The sequence below is a fragment of the Argiope bruennichi genome, chromosome 5, assembly GCF_947563725.1.
Source record: "Argiope bruennichi chromosome 5, qqArgBrue1.1, whole genome shotgun sequence".
Lineage (NCBI taxonomy): Eukaryota > Metazoa > Arthropoda > Arachnida > Araneae > Araneidae > Argiope > Argiope bruennichi.
Window position 1 is genome coordinate 37,442,987 of NC_079155.1, and position 19,301 is coordinate 37,462,287.

General features: G+C 27.8%; 1 protein-coding gene across 2 annotated transcripts in view; it reads left to right on the plus strand.

The window, feature by feature from the left end:
* LOC129969129 (alpha-catulin-like) overlaps positions 1-19,301 on the plus strand; it is a 315,460-nt gene that overhangs the window by 228,396 nt on the left and 67,763 nt on the right. For both annotated transcript variants that reach the window (XM_056083550.1, XM_056083551.1), the window contains 2 exons: positions 2,805-2,980; positions 7,018-7,137. In XM_056083550.1, the coding sequence (XP_055939525.1) occupies positions 2,805-2,980; positions 7,018-7,137 (296 nt within the window). The remainder of the gene's footprint in view (positions 1-2,804; positions 2,981-7,017; positions 7,138-19,301) is intronic.

Genomic DNA, 19,301 nt, shown 5'->3' on the forward strand with positions numbered 1-19,301 from the left:
AAAGAAAGTATATATACTGGCGCATATAGAACAACAGGATGAACAGAAAAGAAATATTAATTACGTTTCGTATTAAGACTTGCTATTGTCTGCCTACAATCTTATTGCCTTTTCTCTAACTCGATGTCGTATTTAATAAAAATAAATCGCTTCCGACTTTCTTCCTAAATAAGACAAATGAGCAGAAAAATGAGCTTCCCTTTGAGAAATCTAAACAGGAGATAAATTGCAATACATGTTTGGAAAAACTGTTTGTTTCTGCTATGTCTTTCAAAGGGATTGTTATAAATTTTCCCACAGGAGCCAGAAAATGACTTTTCGAGGTCCTAGATTTACTAGAATGTGTGCGCGAGATTTTTTTTCTTCTTAAAATACTTTTTTTGCAAAAGGGGTTCACATATAATTTATTATCAAACAGTGACGTTAATTAATTATTATAAAGTAATTGCTTAACTGAGCAATTGGTCTTCTTTCCTTAACATTACCTTCTTACGTATTAATAAAGTTTCGACATATAAAACTTATAGAACAATATTATTACATTTTCAAGGAATCGGCCTTTATTGTTTATAAATTAAAATTAGTTTATTATATTAAAATTCCTTTTAGATCTTATAAAAAAAAGGAACAGCTGTCTTTATGAGCATTATGCTTGTATTAAAATCAAACTATCATAATTTTTTTGCTACATATTAACTAATAGCTATACATGATCATCATCATATATATATATATATAATGTGAATCAATTACACAAGCACAAAACATATTTAGCTCAATCACTATCTAACTTGACTCTTTTAAATTTCCAAGTCATTCCTGTCCTAATGAATCTAGTGGCTTATATACTGAATTTTCATGAAAAGATATATAGCCTTTTTGCAATTAACAATAAGTACTTGACAATATATTAACATAAGTACTTGACAATATATTAATATTAACAATAAAGACTTGATTTAAATTTAAAATATAGCCTTTTTGCCAATATTTTAAATTTAAATCAAGTACTTATTTTTAATTCGAAGTACTGAATAATATTTGATAATGGAAATTATTGCAATATTTGATAATGGAAATTATTGCATAATATTAAAAAATAAATGTAGTATCTCTCTAATGGAAAATATAGCATAATGAATAAAAGGAATATTACATGAAAGGAATACTACTAGAAATTATTGTCTGGTACTTGCATCGATCTAATGGGAATTGTTTTACAGTATCTGAAAATGAATGATTGCTTCAACAATCAAACAACATTTTCAGATTCAGAAAGATATACACATAGAAAGATGTCCATCACGTGCTTCATTATCTTTCTGTATATCAGGTTTTCAAAAATTTGAATATGCCTTTCTGAAATATCAATTTTCTATATAATCGGAATGAAATGCGTTATCTTCTCCCCAAATTTGTATACAATTGTCTGTTTATTGTGCAATATATTTTAAAGCATTGGAATTCGGAATTTGTCAGTTTGCAAGTTGTATATGTATTTTTAATGTAAAATGCTTCATTTGAAAGAAATTATTCAAATAAATTCTGTGATGCATTTGATATAAAAACTGGCTCATGGAAATGCTTTTAGTAATAATGTAACAAGTGTTATTTGAAATTCATGTACATTTAATGTAGTTTAAAATTCGGAGATAGATTCAGTTTCAAATTATTGAGATTAAATTTCCTATATAAATGGACTTGAAGGGGCATGCACTTAAATCAAATTTTCCTGTCAAATAATTTTTTTTCTCAATTATTTTTGAAATGAATGTTTAATAATAATAAAGGAGAATAGGCATGTGTGTGTGTGGTGCTGCACTGGACAGATATTTTACCTTTCAGCTACCCAATGTGGTACAAAAAAGATTGAAAAGTGGACAATTTTCACTTTAGACCGATTTTTGTTTTGATGTTTTATTTACAATTTTTTATTGATTAAAAATTAATCAGAATTCTAAAGTTTTTACTTGAAAATTTACAAAATGCTATTCCTTACCAATAATATTTTACTAAAATTTTAAAATTTAAAAGAAATGTTACATAGGGACCAATTTAGTTGTCGTGCTAATTTTTAATAAGTTTTAATATTTCTTAAAAATAGTTCTCTTCGGTAAAGTTATGTATCACGCTACAATAAATTTCAACTGATTTCATCATTTCATCAAATTCTTAATTGCATGAATTTTTTTCTTTGTAGAAGCTGGGGAATTCAATTCAGTTCAATTATATTAAAGTCTCATGTTAAAGCTATTTTGGGAAGGATCTCGCAATTTTGAAATACAGTCAGATGACGAGGACTACACCTGAGCTAGCATATCCCTCTTCAAATATCCGCACCACACCCTCGGGAGGACATAGAAGCTGGTGAAGAAAGAAATGGCTTATAATTTTATAAACAAAATAATTTCCACAAGAAAAACCGAAAACGAAATTACATTACTACAAAAGGCAACATGCAGTATAGTTGATTATCCTGGGGCTTAATTTCGTAATAGTTCTTTGAGGTAATGGGGCCCATTTTACTTTAATATATATATATATATATATATATATATATATATATATATATATATATATATATAGTGTTTGATGGAGTTCTTTTAATCCCTTTAAATTCATAACGGTATCTGGTATAATAAAGAAAGTAACAGGGTATAGTAAAGAAAGTATGCTGAATTTGAGACAGGTTACAACGTTCCTAACGGCGAAATAAAGAAGTGTGTCTGTAATAAGCGGAATGATTAATAGAACTTCGTTTCAAAATTTATCAATAATTCAACTCTCTCTCTATGCAATTTCAGGGTCCATGATAGAGCATCTTTGTGAAGTGCAGCACGACGACGGCGGGCAGTTGCGACCCTACGCCGACAAGCATCATCTTGCTAGAGCGGCACGTGCGCTGTTGTCAGCTGTCACCAGGATATTGTTGTTGGCGGATACCGTTGTTGTCAAGCAATTGCTCAATACCAAAGACAGGGTAAGTTCTTATTATATGATTAGGAGTTGTTTTCCAAATAACTCAGAAAATCTTTGCAACTTTCTTAGATGGATTTTGTCGTGTTTTTTTCTATTAATGCTGCATCAAATTGCAAAAAATAGAGAGATAGACAGAATGAAGAGTGTTTTGAGAATTTTCTGTGTTGTATTTGAAAATACAAATTGTTGTATTTGAAATTGTAAATTGCACATATTATACATCTTTTTCTCCAAAACATATGAGGAAACAAAAGTTTAATTCTAAATTTAAAAAAAAATATTTATAAAATTATATGTTGTATATGTGAAAGTAATGGAAATGGATCAGCTTTGTAAACGAAAATACACATTTTTTAGAATAATTTACATTAGTGCTCCTGATATCCATAAAATTACAATTCGTTCTTGATTTTATAGCTGTGTCCATCTTAAGCATTTATATTGAAAAGTATTTTTTCATTACTACAACTTTACAATTAATACTTAATATGTTATATAAGTCAATATTATAATCAGAATATTATAGAATTATAGGTTTGCCCCGTTTTAAATAAAAATGAAGATTAATTTGAATTATTGACAAAATGTATCTTGATTTTTATTGTTTAGTAAAAAAAACATTAGAGTATTCTGAAGTATGTTGCTTGATCTAAATTACAGTTACTGAAAATTCCCATTTTGTTTGAGAAGTAGTATAGGTCAAAACTGCTGATAGTTCTATTTCACATACTATCGTAATTAACACACACACACACACATACGCGCGCGCGCTCGCGCTTACATGTGTATTCTCTACACATGTATATTTGGTCTTCCGCATTAATTCAAACACTGATTTATATTTTTTTAACTCATGATATAGAACTGAAATATCGATTTTGCAAGAATTCCAATTTTATGAGGAATTTAATTGAATTATGGCGTACAGAATAATGACTCTTTTCACAGGATAAAAATTTGCAATCAAAGGAAAATAAGGAGCATGGTATAATTTATATTACCGAACCTAAAATCCAGAAAATTATAATTGGCCCTCGATTGCATACCTGAATCCAATTTAATTTCTTGTATTCAATAATATTTTTCCATTCATAGAAAATTGCATTCAATGTTAATGCTTAATTCATTAAGTAAACTACAATAATTTTTAAAGATTTCTTCATTTTAAATACAAATCAAAGTTATTTGGAATTTTATGCAATTTCATTTGAGCTTTATTGTTTTGTATAAGAACATTATAATATTCTAAATGTGCCATTTCATCTACGCTTTAGATACTGAAGAATGGCCCTCAGACTTTAATGTCTATAGCATAGATAAATGCCTTATGCGGATACTTTATTTTATTAATAGTCATAATTAACAAGCACAGTTTCTTTGCTTGTTCCAGCAAAGAAAAAATGAAATTATCTCTCCTTTAATCTATCTAATCTTGTTTCGTAATATCATTATAAGCATAGAAAAAAAGGAAATTATCTCTCCTTTAATCTATCTAACCTTGTTTCGTAATATCATTATAAGCATAGAAAAAATAAAATTATCTCTCCTTTAATCTATCTAACCTTGTTTCGTAATATCATTATAAGCATAGAAAAAAAGGAAATTATCTCTCCTTTATTTTGTTTAACCATTTTTCGTAATTCCATTTTTTTTATTAATTCAAAGACAATTAAACATTTTTAAATCATGATGAATACCTAAATACCGATTTTGGGAGAAAAAATCTTTTCTGTGAATTTATTTACATTATGGTGAATCAAAATAATGATAGTAGACTGCAAAATGGCCGATATTGTATGTAATATTACTTATATATAATATCCCATATACATGGCCCCCTTTCTTGGTCGATAATTTTGAAGTCATTTTTTTATTAATGTCAATATTACAAGATACTTTCCTATCGGCCATTTTTTAAATTTTAAGGGAAAAAAACAAGGATTTTAAAAAAAATAATCTCATCAGCAGCATAAATACTAAATCTTCAATTCATTAAAAAATGCAGATTGGCGGCACCAAATTTCTAAAATAATTTGAAAAGTTACTAGACAAAGAAAAATATACTTCGAGGATGCTTGGAGACTCAGTTTAATAATGATTTACTTTTTATATAAATATTTTATTGAAAATTATTGTACATCATGAAATCAGGTTATCGCAAAAAATTCTAAAATGGTCGTTGAAAATTGGGCGATTTTTACCCGGGAAAAGAAATTAGAAACTTTTTTCAAATGATAATATATATTTTTCATTCTATCATTTAATAAATTTTCTAAGAAAATAATGATGATGTAAGATAAAAAAAAATAAATTTTTCTATCGCTACACTTTTTTCTATGTATTGACTCATGTTATCTAGGACGAAATATATATATCTAAGCGTCTGATGTTTAATCTAAAAAGTTTGAAATTATTAGTTAAAATTAGATCACATCAAAATTGGCTTTTTTCTTCAAAACTGTAGAACTGAAAAATAAAAGTGATAGTTTCAGTTTGAGCGATCAGCAGCCTTATTTTTATCTCTTATGAGAATGAGAAAAATGTTGGAAGTGATAAAAGTAGTTTATGACCGAAGCAGATGTTGGTAAAAAATTCAATTCCTTTAGGCCATTTATCAAAGAAACGAGGTGGATATGGCAGGTTTCTGTCCTTGGTTGAAAACGTCCTTTACATCTTTTGGGGGAGGCTTTCGATGTACATTACGGAGATTGGGAGTAGCATGTCTCATCTTTATAGAAAGATCATTTTAGTTGGAAAAAAAGGAGATTTGAAACATGAGTCTGAATATATTATTTCCATCCATAGACTTCAAAGGAAAATTTCCTGTTGAGTTTTTCGTGAAGTTTTTAAATTCTAAGTTTATGGTTGAAGTTATGCTAGCGTTATTTCCATAAGTTGATTAAATTTAGAGAAATGCAAATCTTACGAAGAATAAAATACTGAATTCAATAGCTTTCTATGAATTTGATTTTATTTAATGTCCTAGATTAAGCTGTCACAAGACATTCAATACAATTTTGATCTTTTTTAATGACATTCTTACTTTACGAATAAAAAACATATATTCCTAAAATAATATTTAGGTTGATCATCTTCTCAACTTATGAGAAAAATGCTTATAAATAAAATTTTGCATGAAAAATGTAACTAATCTAATGAAGAAAACTTACAAAGAAAATCACTAATAATATTTATATTTTATTGTGTCTCTAAAAAGTAGTGTGCAGCAACTAACCAATGAAAGTTCTTAGGCGAGTACTTACCAAGCTTACATTTTATGTATATACTAGCTGGAACCCGGTGTTTTGCCGCCGCAGAAGAAGCAATTTTGGAAATATCGTTGAAAATTGGAAATAAATATCTTGTTTAATTAGGAATAATAGGAAGAATGATATTTATTTTCATGTCTACAATGAATACATTCATTGAATTAAATAATATATAAATAAATGAGAAATATAGATAATATTTATTCTATGCTTTTGACTTTAAATATAATAATTGTATTATGCCTATAACCTTCTCGCAAGAGAAGCCAGTATGATGGCCAAAGTTTTATAACAATAGGATGGACGGTACGATAAAATAAACATTTATTTTTATATATTATATATAATAATTGTACTATGTCTATAAACTTAGCGCCTTAGAGAGAGAGAGATCATCATGTTTATTTGAATCTACGTGTAATATTTTAATCAATATCAAAAAAAAATTATTATTGTAATTGTAACAAATAGACAGATCTCGGTAAGGAATAGTATCTTCCATCCTTTTGCTCTCTAACCTTCTAAAAATAATAATGGAGTCATTTTGAAACCACGTCTCTAGCTAGGTGAGGAAATTCAGGTCTCCAGTTACAGATTAATAAAAGTTTGCTCTGATCTTTGTAATGCATTATAGCAATATCTGATATTTTTATTAATTTTATATATTTTTGATATTGTGATTTTAAATTATTGATAAACCGACAGTGCAAAAACCTTCTACTGCAATATATTGAGGTATTATTAGTATTTTTTTTATTTTTTATTTTAGGTATCCATAAGTCTCAATCGGCTGGAAAACGTGGCCAATTTCACAGAATTCGTCAAAGCATTCAGTCAGTTTGGAACAGAAATGGTAGAAATGGCAAACTTAATGAATAGGAGTCAAAATGTAAGTGTTCTAACTTACTTTAATTTCATATTATTGCATTTTCTGGAAAAGTTTTTTATGTAGTTTCTATTTCATAATACAGTGCAAATTCAAACCGTACTAAACAAACTTTTTTGAAACCCTGATTTTGAAAGATTTCTATTATTATTCTGTACATTAACAAATTTATCCAATTTTTGAGAAATATGTAACTTTATATTTTGAATATTCTTTAATTTTTTTATTAAATACAGTACTTGCACATGCGCTTATTTTATTACAGGCTTTTCATTTATTTTTATTTAAATTCATAATAATATTTTTATTGCTTCTAAAGCTATTTTACATTAAGAAAATTTTTTAGATGTGCTAAATTAATTTACTAGGAGTTTCTGGAGTTCAAAATTATTGAAGCAATGAAAATAATGTTTAAAAGAATGATAATTATTTTATTATTTCGTAAAGCATCTTTTTGCATTGCAAAACTTTTTCAGAAAAAAAAAATATTTTATAATCGAAGAGAATGTATTATTATAGATTTTTTATTAATTATTTATACCTTAATATAAAAATACTTTATTTCCTAGAATTGAGATGTAAAAAAAATGAAAAACGCTTCGCTACTAACTACTATTTTCTTCGCAATTAACAAATTAATCTCTGGAATGGATAAGCCATTTCGTAAGCAAAAATATATAAAGACGTCAATTCTGTACAACTACTTCATAAATTGATTATTGGATCAGAACACTGAAATTCTTGCAGAATTTTTTCTGGCAAAATTTTAAAGTATGAAAAATGATAGCTATGTGTATTTTCAAACAGTTTCCAAATTTTTTATTACTATACTATATACTTTACTATAGCATACACAAAATGAAAGTATTTTGAAATTGACTGTTGTTAATTGATTGTTTATCAAACACCCAAAATATTTCTCTAAAACTTTTATTGTGCTTCAAAATGCTTACGAAATTATGAAGAAAATCTCTTCAGCAATTTGGATTTATTTATGTAGATTGAAATTGCAAAAGCAATTTGTTTTATATTTATGCATATTTAGCTTCGATTATGTTTTATATTAGGCTTCACAAAGCAGTTCTAATCAGTAAAGAATAGAAAATGTTTAATATTTTTAAAGCTTAACTGTTTATTTTCAAGTAAAAAAAAATAAGTTCAAAAAACTCACTAGGGTAATTAAATAAGAAAACTTGGTCCCTTCCATTTCTTTTACAAGGCTTTTCGAAGAAAAATCATTCTTTTTTTTTCAGTAATGTCTTTGAAATTTAATTACATTTAGAACTTATCCTGATTTCTTCCAAATTTAGAGAAAATAACTGCTTTGTGAAGCACTTTTACTAACATTAGAGCAATTTATTGAAGTAAAACTATTTAATTTACTTTTTGAGCAACATTCGATTTTTTTATTTTATCGAAAATTATAGCTCTTTCTTCTTTTCCAAGTTTAATCTTTTAGCATTTTTTGACAATGAAAAATAAATAGAAACTTCTTTCTAAAATTAAATTAAATTTTCTTTTTATGGAAGCTTTTATTTTCTTATGATATTTGTTTTTAGTAAACTGTTTTCACTTTTTTCAATTTTGATTTCCCTTTTAATTTTCATCGAAGAAATTAGTTACTTTTCGATCACTATGTTAATAGAATATTCTGTATTTTAACACAGCTTGTTGTTTTTGATAAAAAAATTTCTACACTGAAATACATAATAAATGTTCTTGCAATATGTGCCCTATTTTAACCAATGGAAAATCTTTCTGTCCATAATAGATTTTGGAAAATTATGGTTTATGTCTAATTAGTTACTTTTTATGAGTTACAAAATTATCATATTCAATAGTTCTTCTTTGTCGTAATTTTAATACTAGTTTAAATAATTAACATAATTTCACTTTTTAAAATTGCATAACTCTTTTTATGAAATAGAATTTTTCTCCACAGAGCTTGTCTATTATACCTAATATTATGCCTCACTTCTAAGATATTAGAGTTAATTATTTATTTCAATAATGCAAAAAATGGTGCATAAATGCGAAAAATGTCTATTATAATGCATATATGCAAAAAAATTATGTAAAATTGTTCCAGTTAATAAATATTCAGCTAAAAGTAATTGTGAAGCCTAAATTTTCATAAATATCTCCACTCTATTAGCCACAGATAATAGTATATATTGCTTTAAAAAAAAATTACACACGCTTTTAACATTTTAATTAAAAAAATTAAATGACTTAAAGAATTATTTTTTTTATTTTATATCAATCAGTAAATATTTATTCAAAAAAATTCTGTAATTTAGATTTTTATACCGCTTTAGATTTTTATATTTGCCTAATTAATAATTGTAAAATATTAAGACGCACATTTTTATTTAAAATACTTTAAATGAACTGAAATATTTTATTTGAAATTGTAGTTTCAGTAAAGGATAAAAAAATATGATATCTAAAATTTTATGTATTCCTAAGTTTTTCTTTATCCTTATTTAGCCAAATATGAAATATTCTTTAAACACTATTATTTTTGGGAAATAAAGTTCTACACCTCCGTGACTAAAACAAACTGAGTGATGAAGCTTTGAATTTTAATGTTGCCTTTTCCCTAAGAAAAACGTCACCTTACGTACAGTATTGCGAATTGTTTGTTGAAGTTTCCTTGAAGTGACAGCTCAAATAATCTGAAATCGGGTAAAAAATTGATATTAAAGATTCAATTGCAGCGCATGTATAAAATATTTTTTTTTATTTATTATATTACTGAATTAAGAATATATTATTTCAAACGGCTAAGAAAACTTATTAAAAAAACATATTCAATAAATTTTGTTTAAATGATTTTTTTTTATTTATTAATAATGCTTGTTTCATTTTAGAGTTAATTTATTTTGTTTTAAGCAACTTGACAAATTTTTTGCCATAAAAATAAAAACTGTTTGATAAATTAGATTAGCATGCAAACAATTAATGATTTTGCTAATGAAAACTGGAGGCATTTATTCCGTAATTGAGCAACATTATTTAAAAATACTTTGTCAAATTTTGTTTATATGTACATTTAACTTTGTAAGGTACATAATCCTCATTACAAAGCTTTTGATTTTTGTTTGTTAAAAATTTGTTGATATAAAGTTAAAATCTTAATTCAAAATAATGGCTTAAATAATCAAATATTCCATTTAATTTATTTTGTTTGTGAATGGCCCATTGGGAATTACTTCCAACCGCACTTGGATAATCTTATCATTTCGATTTTCCTTAATCGTCTTTGATTAAAAATAGATAGAGATTTAGATAATACTTATACCCATATGGTCATTCAATGGCTATATACCAATAACTATTGTTTATAACCAATGGTTATAAACCAATGGCAATAAACCAGAAACATACCAGCTACTTTATAATTTTTATTTTGAATGTAATTTTTATTTTGTATTTGTAAAGAGTTTGATACACTCCCGGACGTTTTATATTCATAATACGTTTCTCCAACAGAAAGGATAAAGATTACTTGCAGTAATACATTCTAGATTTTTGGCTTAAAATTTTATTTTATACATAATTTTTTTAAAAATATATATATTTTGTATATTATTATTATTTTTCACTCCTAGTTTATGAAGATAATCAGTTTGGCAAGGTAGCCGCACAATTATTTTTATCATTTAAAAATATTGCAAAGAACGAAATAATGAAGACAGTACTGATAAGATAAACAACTTATGAAATATGGGATAAAGCATCTACGCTATACTGGAATAAATAGTGTCGAATAATAAATATGTAATCATACAATACAATAGAAAATATAATACTCCTTCTTTGCATACTTATTATTATTTGCTTTGTTTATTTTGTTTGTTCATTACTGGATATTCATATCTCTGACAACGAGATTGACATTTTAACTCCTATGAACTCTTACGAAATAGATAGCATATCCTTTTAATGATGAAGGTCAAATTTGGATATTTCTTCTGATTACTGTTGCATGCTCTCCATATTAGCATGAAACATCCAATTACATTTTTACGTCGTTTTCACTGTATTATGCAGTATTCGCATATCAGATATCATTAGGTAAATCCCGTGAAATTTTGTGGTGAAAGAGCTTATTTTGTTAATCTTTTCAATTGACAATTGAGGTAAAATCATTCCGATTGGCTTTTTATAAACAACGCCTCTTTCATTTTTAGTTTTGAAATGTTTGAAAAAATGGGTAACTTTCATGAATTTCATTAGCAAATAGAAGTATCAATGATTATGATAAAGGATTTATTCCCGTTTTCACAGAAGTTATATATCTGGATTCTATCCACTCAACCAATCGAACCAAAATTTCAGACATGGTTGTTTGAAGGTATGCGTTGGAGATTGTGATGATTCTAAACAACGCAGAGCTCACGGTTACGGTTACAGTGAGAGAGTTTCGAAATTTTCGAATGGCAACACCCATTTGTTTCTTGTGCAAATTGATCAGCGTATTGAAAAACCACAAATGACGTTGGAACAATTAACATGTGATGAAAATTGCCGGCGTAAAGCATTTGCAAAGAAGAGCATTATAAAGGACTAATGACAATACAGAGAGGAAAGAAAAAAAAGCTTTTATTGGAGTGGAAAGTTATAATTACAGGTTTTCAAAGCGTTCGCCTTCCAGGCGACAGCGCATTGCATTCGAAAGATTGTGGACAACAATGTCGAACGTAACATGAAAAAAGGAATCTGCATAACTTCACACGTGTTATGACATCTTGCAATTCTGACACATCTCTGGACCAGGCGTGTACACCTTAGATTTCAGATAACCCCAGAAGCAGGAATCCATAGAAGTGTGGTCGGGGGATCGCGGTGGCCACGAAACCGCAAAGTTATGAGAGATGACTCTATCACCAAAGTGTTGTTGCAGCACTGATCGAACACATTGGGTGACGTGTGGAGGAGCCCCATCTTGCATCCATACAATGTCACTAATGTCATTTCGTTGCTACTGTTTAACCCTGTGAATTATGCAAAGTGCGTCAAAGCTCCTCCTCTCTGTGTTGTCATTAGTCCTTTATAATGCTTTTCTTTGTAAATGATTTACGCCACTAATTTTAGTCACACGCTAATCGTTCCAACGCCATTTGTGGTTTTTCAGTACGCTGATAAATTTGCGCAAGGAAAAAGTGGGTGTTGCCATTCGAAAATTTCGAAATTCTCTCACTGTAACCGTAACCGTGAGCTCTGTGTTGTTTAGAATCATCACAATCTCCAGCGCATACCTTCAAACAACCATGTCTGAAATTTTGGTTCGATTGGTTGAGCGGATAGGCCGCTAGGGTTTCATATATAGGGGAAGTTTTTTTTTGGACCACCCTGTATATATATATATATATATATATATATATATATATATATATATATATATATATATATATATATATATATATATATATATATATTAGCGAAACAGAAATTTTATATCTTATCAGTACAAGATTTTTATATAATGTCCACTATAGTACTACTTTGTGTAAAATAATACGGAATTAAATTCAAATTAATCACAATAACTAACCAACTATTAGCTGCTTACATGAGTGAAGTGTACAAATGCTAAATTGATAACCCAAATGGTGGTGTAAAAGCGTTAAGATATTCTATCGCAGGAAAATATATTAGCAATTAACTAATTAAGGAATCGGATACTCGGGCAAAATATATCTACATACTTTAGCACTTATTTTAGCATATTAACACTTTCATAAATATGAATTTTTAAGAGAAATTATAACATTACAACACATTTAGGTTTAAAAAGTTGTTGGATTAATTAGAAGTTCTCTTATAATTTAACTGGTTGTAAAAATGTTTAAATTTTGAATACATAAGAGACAACAAAATCGCAGAATTATTTAAGACAATTTTTAAGTCATGTAATGCATAAATTAAAGTTCCTTTCGAAGATAATGCAGTGTTATTCATCTTTTGAAATAATACAATTAAATGAAAAGAATTCCTTTTCTTTAAGTTAAAACATTGCTGTGCTCGGTGGTGATAGATTTCCTCCGATTAACCTCGTTGTTTTGCTTTGTTTCTTTATCGCAAAATGAGATTATATGAAGATGACTGTCTGTGCATTTTTTAATCTTAACAAATCCAAATATTTGAATTATGAAGTCAAAGTTAAGAAGCTCTATTAAATTTCATTAATGTTTAAAATGGTTATTTTAAAGTTATTAGTATATAAAATGAAAAATCATATCAACATTCAAGAAAGGAGACATACATTTTGTATAAAGAATGTGAATTCTATATATTTTTGAAAGTTTATTAGAAGATGATCAGTCAAACGACAATACAAATTCTATGGCATTTTACTATTGAACAAATTGCTGTTTAAAAGAAGCAAAAAATAGTGTATAAAATACGAGAATTTGGAAGTCATATCAACTTATTGTTTTTCTAATTTTTGCACAAATCCATCCTATTGGTATACATAAAAAATGTAATGTATTTGTATTTAAAAAGTTAATTTTAATTTAAAGCAAAATAATTTTTTATTTAAAAATTTAATTAATACTAAAATATGAGATTTTATAAGTTACATTAAATTATCATTTTTCCAACAATAACATAAATCCTTTATCTTGACACACATAAAGCAATGTAATGTAATTATAATACTTGTAAGTAAAAAGTAAAATTTTATTTAAAAGAAAGTAAATGTTTTGATTTGAAAAAATAATTGTTACTAAGAATTACAGAAGTTATCTTTTCTCGGTGAACAATCACAGAAAACGCACCTTTGTACACTACTAAAATATCACCGAAAAGAAAGCTGGCTCAGAAATTCACTGACCCAAATTTGATCATAAAATCACCGGAATTCTCGGAACCGAAATACCTTTTTTGAACACAAATAGAAAACTGCTATTCACTGCAATGTTCCACGCAATCTCGGTTTTCTTTTTAGGAAAGAAATCTTTTAGAGTAAATGCTTTAAAATACGGCGGCACTTGACTTTACCACTAGCCACCTGCCGCATAAATTCTGTTAGAATGTGGCCATATATTTCCTTTCAGCCATTCTTATCTCAGAGAACTTCTTGATATCTGCGCTTTTCAAGAACATATCTTGTAGGCATTCAGAGCCCCGACAGAAATTTATCTCTGCTTCAGTTGATGGCAAGGCATGTCTTTCATAGGCATTTGGTTGCTTTAATCTCAAAACGGGTGTCTTCCCATCTCAAATTTCAATATGATAAGGCATGCTGAAAAGTGATTTTGTTAATTTATTGTGTAGCCAAACAAATTGCTTTAAAAAGACAGTTCATCGTTTCCACGGATGTGTTATCAATGAAAGAGATTAAATCAACATGACATGCACGTTTAGAGGGAGGGCCGAAAATTCTTGATACATTTTAAAAATTTCTTGGCATCTGCTCTTTTTAAGAACATATCTTGTGGACATTCAGAGCTTGTTCAGAAAATTTATCTCTGCTTTAGTTGATGGCGAGGCATGTCTTGAATAGACATTTGGTTGCTTTGATCTCAAAACGTGTATATTTTCCTCTTGACTTTCAATATGATAAGGCATGATGAAAAATAATTTTGTAAATATATTGTATAACCAAATGTTTTCGATTGTTAACTGCTTTAGAAAAATGAGTTCATCGTTCCCCCGGATGTATTGTTGGGGAATAAGATTAAATAAACATGACGTGTACGTTTGGAGGAAGGCTGAAACATTTTTGACACATTTAAAATAAGAAAATGCGATTTTTAAATAAAAAATACGGAAAGAGTGCGAATTTTCTAAAGCAGGTGAATACGATTTTTTCTAAACTGAATTAAATTCTTGATAAAAAAAATATTGTTGATAATAAAAAACAAAATTTTTAACTTTACAATAGATGGCTCTGTAACCTAGAATCATTTATTAAGTTTTCATAAATGGCTATGTAATCCAAAAATAGAAAACAAAACAGTAGTCTGTCGTAAAGAGGATGATAATTTGATAGAAAATTGGGGAAAAAATGCAGATGAGGAGAAAAATGCAAGCTGTACTTCATAGCAATTTTCCCCCCTCCATGGCCGAATTGTTTCGGCATTTGCCAAAATACGGCAATTATACATTTTATTTTAATGAAATATTCTAACAGTTAAATGATTAAATGCTCTTTGATTATTTAGAATAAAGAAAATAGTTTTATGGAATGAACCCTGGCAGGGAATTAATTCTTTCTGGAATACGCAAATGCCGGAGTGAAGTTGCGCAGTATTTACATATTGTGACTCTTCTTTGTAGCAGATGACAGCTTTTAATACTAAAATTCTCGAAACTCGTTTAATCATTCAACCAACTAAAAGCTTCCATGGATGGTTTTATATTTCAAAAGGAAAATAAAAAACCCATTACACTTCCCAAAGTTAGTGCTGCTTATTTCGATTTACACAGAAAATTCCACCAATTCAATTCAAATAAACTCATTGCGGCAATCAATTAACAAATCCATAAATTCAGTACGAAGATGCTTTTGTGTAAAGCACAAAAATCTATCCATCAGAAAACAGCGTTTGGTAAAAGGTTATTTTTTTAGATATTGAAATCATTAGTTTTGAATATCTAAAAAAAAAGAATTTTGCTTCTTATGTTTTGTTAAAAAACAATTCCCTTTTTTTACTAAAAAAGGATTTTGGGTTGAAGAAAGATATGAACAAGTAAGCATAACTATAGTAACTATTAACTGCATTCAGGAAAGCTATAGTAACTATTAATTGCATTCGTTGTGTTTCTATGTTAGAAAAATTGTTTAATATAGAAACACAATATTTAGATATGCAGTGTATATTTGCATCCTCAGTGGTTGACACAGAAGACCGTAAAATTCAAATCGTTGACGAAACTCAACTGTTCTGCAGTAAACCGAAGTACTATTTAAATGTATTGAGTTAAAAGCAAACAAACACAACAAAATATATTAGTAAAATTTGCAAGATACATATTCTATAGTTGGTTGGGACAAAAATGAATGATCCTTATCTTGTTGGTTTGATTATTAATGCTTTTAGGGAAATCACCATCTATTGGCTAAATTGTGGGAGAAAATTCTTCATTATTATTGAGAAGAGAATCATATAAACATAATCATGAAATTATTCCTTATTAGTGAGAAGATAACGAAAATAGAAAACAATCATTCTTCTCTGTCAATAAGCGGGATTTGCTTAAAAATGGGTGCAAGAATTTTATTACATTGTACATTTATTACATTAAATCTCTCCACAGGTGAAATTCTTAAACTATTCATATATAAATTTTATATATAATTATAAATATTCCCTCAATGAAGATAAAAGTTATTTACATGAAGAGCTATAATTATAAAAGGTAATTCTATTATAAAATATATATCTGTTGAAATTATATCGATTAAAATCTGTAAATACGTTCTTCGTGTAGTCGTCTTAAATCAAAAATGTAATGTCTCATATAAGTGAAAATTAATATACGTTTATAGCATCTAAACTATATAAAAATTTTGAAGCTAATTTGTTTAAAAGGTTGATTAACTATCGGTCTGTACTTTCGAATGCATATAAAGATAATAATCAAAATTGTAAATACTTAAAAAGCAAAATTGGTTAGAATTAAACCGAAATGATGATTTTTAAACAGGAAATTCCATATAAACCCGAAGAATGCCTTTTGACTTTCTAAGTGGAGTTACTTGGTATAATGTAATCCAGTAATACTAAAGTTGCAATTCTGTAACATATTTTAGTTCAAATCGGTGCAAGAAGCTTCATTCAAAATCCATACTAACTTTTCGTCAATCTTTAAAAAAACACAACATTCATGAAAGGGACTCTTAATATGAAAGAAAATACTGTAGGAAATTTTATACAAGAGGAAAGGAAAAATACACTTCTATTTGAGAGTATGGGAGAAAATTTATAGGAAATCACATCGGTTGATTGTTCAAATTTAAGTGCTTTGGTTTCTTTCATTTAACAAATGACGATCAATTTCAACCTAAATACATGTTGTTCAAATTCCTATCATTTTGTCCAATATATCGTAGAATACCAATCGTACCAATAGCTGCCTGAGTTGATGAAATTGAATTTGAACAAATCTATAGATGTATATTCGTCTGTTATTAAAAAAATATATTTTCTAAAATCTTTATTTCAGTCTACCACAAAATCAAGCACATGTCAACTAAATTAAAGCAGTAAAGGTTGTTAATCTTCATTCAGTCAGTTTTTCTATGGCAGTGTTCGAACGAAGTTTATATGTTTTTCTTTTTCTTTTTTATGGAACTTTCCTGTAGTCCATGCTTCCAAAGCAAAAATAAAGTGAGCAATTTTCGACTCGCTTTCCGCAGTAGAATTTTAAATTGAACTAAGTTTTTCAACTACCTCTGGTCTTTTTTTATTTCCTAAAGAAAGTATTTCAGAAATAGCAAATAAAAATTCTGTTTTTTCAGACCATTTCTCAGACTGAAAGATTCCTCAAAATTTGCTTGTACTTTTTCTCCCGTTTAGAAGTTTTGCGTTACTGCTTTGAAAGTCCCGCTTTTAAAAATACTACGAAGCGGTTTATTTTTTCTTGTTTTCTGTTCGGGACCAAAAACACTTTATATGCTGATATGATGAAAGAAATACAAATTGCTCCCCGCAGTCGGTAAAAAGTTTTAGGTAATGACATATTTTTTTTTATTATTATTATTACTAGATCGTAGTATGCACGCAGAGAACATCAAAAATATACATTCCTAATATCATCTATATTTTAATTTTTCTTTGATTGATAAAAAATAATTTCACTTGAAATAAATAATTAAGTTTCTCATTATTTTAAAATGAATGTTTCAGTTTTGCATTGATTTACTGTAGAGTCATCTTCTAACATTTATGTAATCTCCGTATAAGGAAAAAAAAGTAATTATGCAGATAGTTCACATGTATATTTATTTTCAACTGTCTCCGCCTTTAAGAATAGCCATTTTGCTGGAAATATTCGTTAATTCAAATTAAATTGCCTATGCTTAACTTTAATATCCCTAATTGCCTCAGTAATTTATTTGTAAAGATAAGAATTCAATAGATAGTAGAATTATGTTATTTTAAGATAGATGAACACATTGAGCAGTTGACTTTTTTTGCCAAAAATATCAAATATTGTTTTAATTTAATATCCTAAACTTCTGAAAAATCTTCATAAAATAATCTCAATTTTGTTTATAATCTCATCCGTTGGAAAATTACATTCATTTTTATATTTGCATAATATAGGGTTTATATCTTTAGTGATTTTCTCAAATTCTAAGCTCTGGCGGAATTTCCTTACTAAAAATATCCAAAATTAAAACCCAATACAAATTATTAATTCAAATTTGATAGAATAATTTCTCAGAGTGTTCTGCAGCTCATAAACAAGAAAATAAGCAATCTGTTCACCTAGCCTAATGCGGCCTATCCAGCCTATTTGTGGCCTGTTTCGGTTTTAAACGACAGATGCAGGATATAAAACAAGGTATCATTAAAAATGCCCTTGCTTTACAAGTTAATTTTTTCGTTTGGAAAAGAAATTAGCCCCCAAATGCACCCTTAGTATAGAATTTGCACGTCCGTAATGGGCTGGTTTCGTAGTGAGAGGTTTACAAATATTTTACATTTGCTTTAATGCTACACGATGAGAAAAAAAAATGAAATTTTCATTTTATTCATCAATCGTGCACCAGTATTTAAAGATTGGATAGAGGTAGAGCTTATGTAAATACAAGAATTTGATAAATACCTTTATTAAGCTGTCTCCATATTTTGATGAAGTTATTTTAAAAGTTTAAACTATAAAGTCTTGACTTTATATCTCTTTTTAAACAAAAAAACTCACATGTTTCTAATATTTTAAACACTTTTTCAGATTTAGCTGGTACATTTTGTGTCTGGTATTATGAATTCTATTCATTTTATTCATAAAAATTTCAAAAATATTACAACTATACAGGGTTTTCCAATAATAATAATAATTGACGCAGTTGGCAAGTGCCATATAATCAATAAAATACTAAAATACTTGAAAGTCTTAAGTCTGTTCTGTTTAATATGTAAATAAACTTTTTTATTGGGATGAAGTCCCATGACATCATGGTGCCTTTAGAAACTTTTACTTGT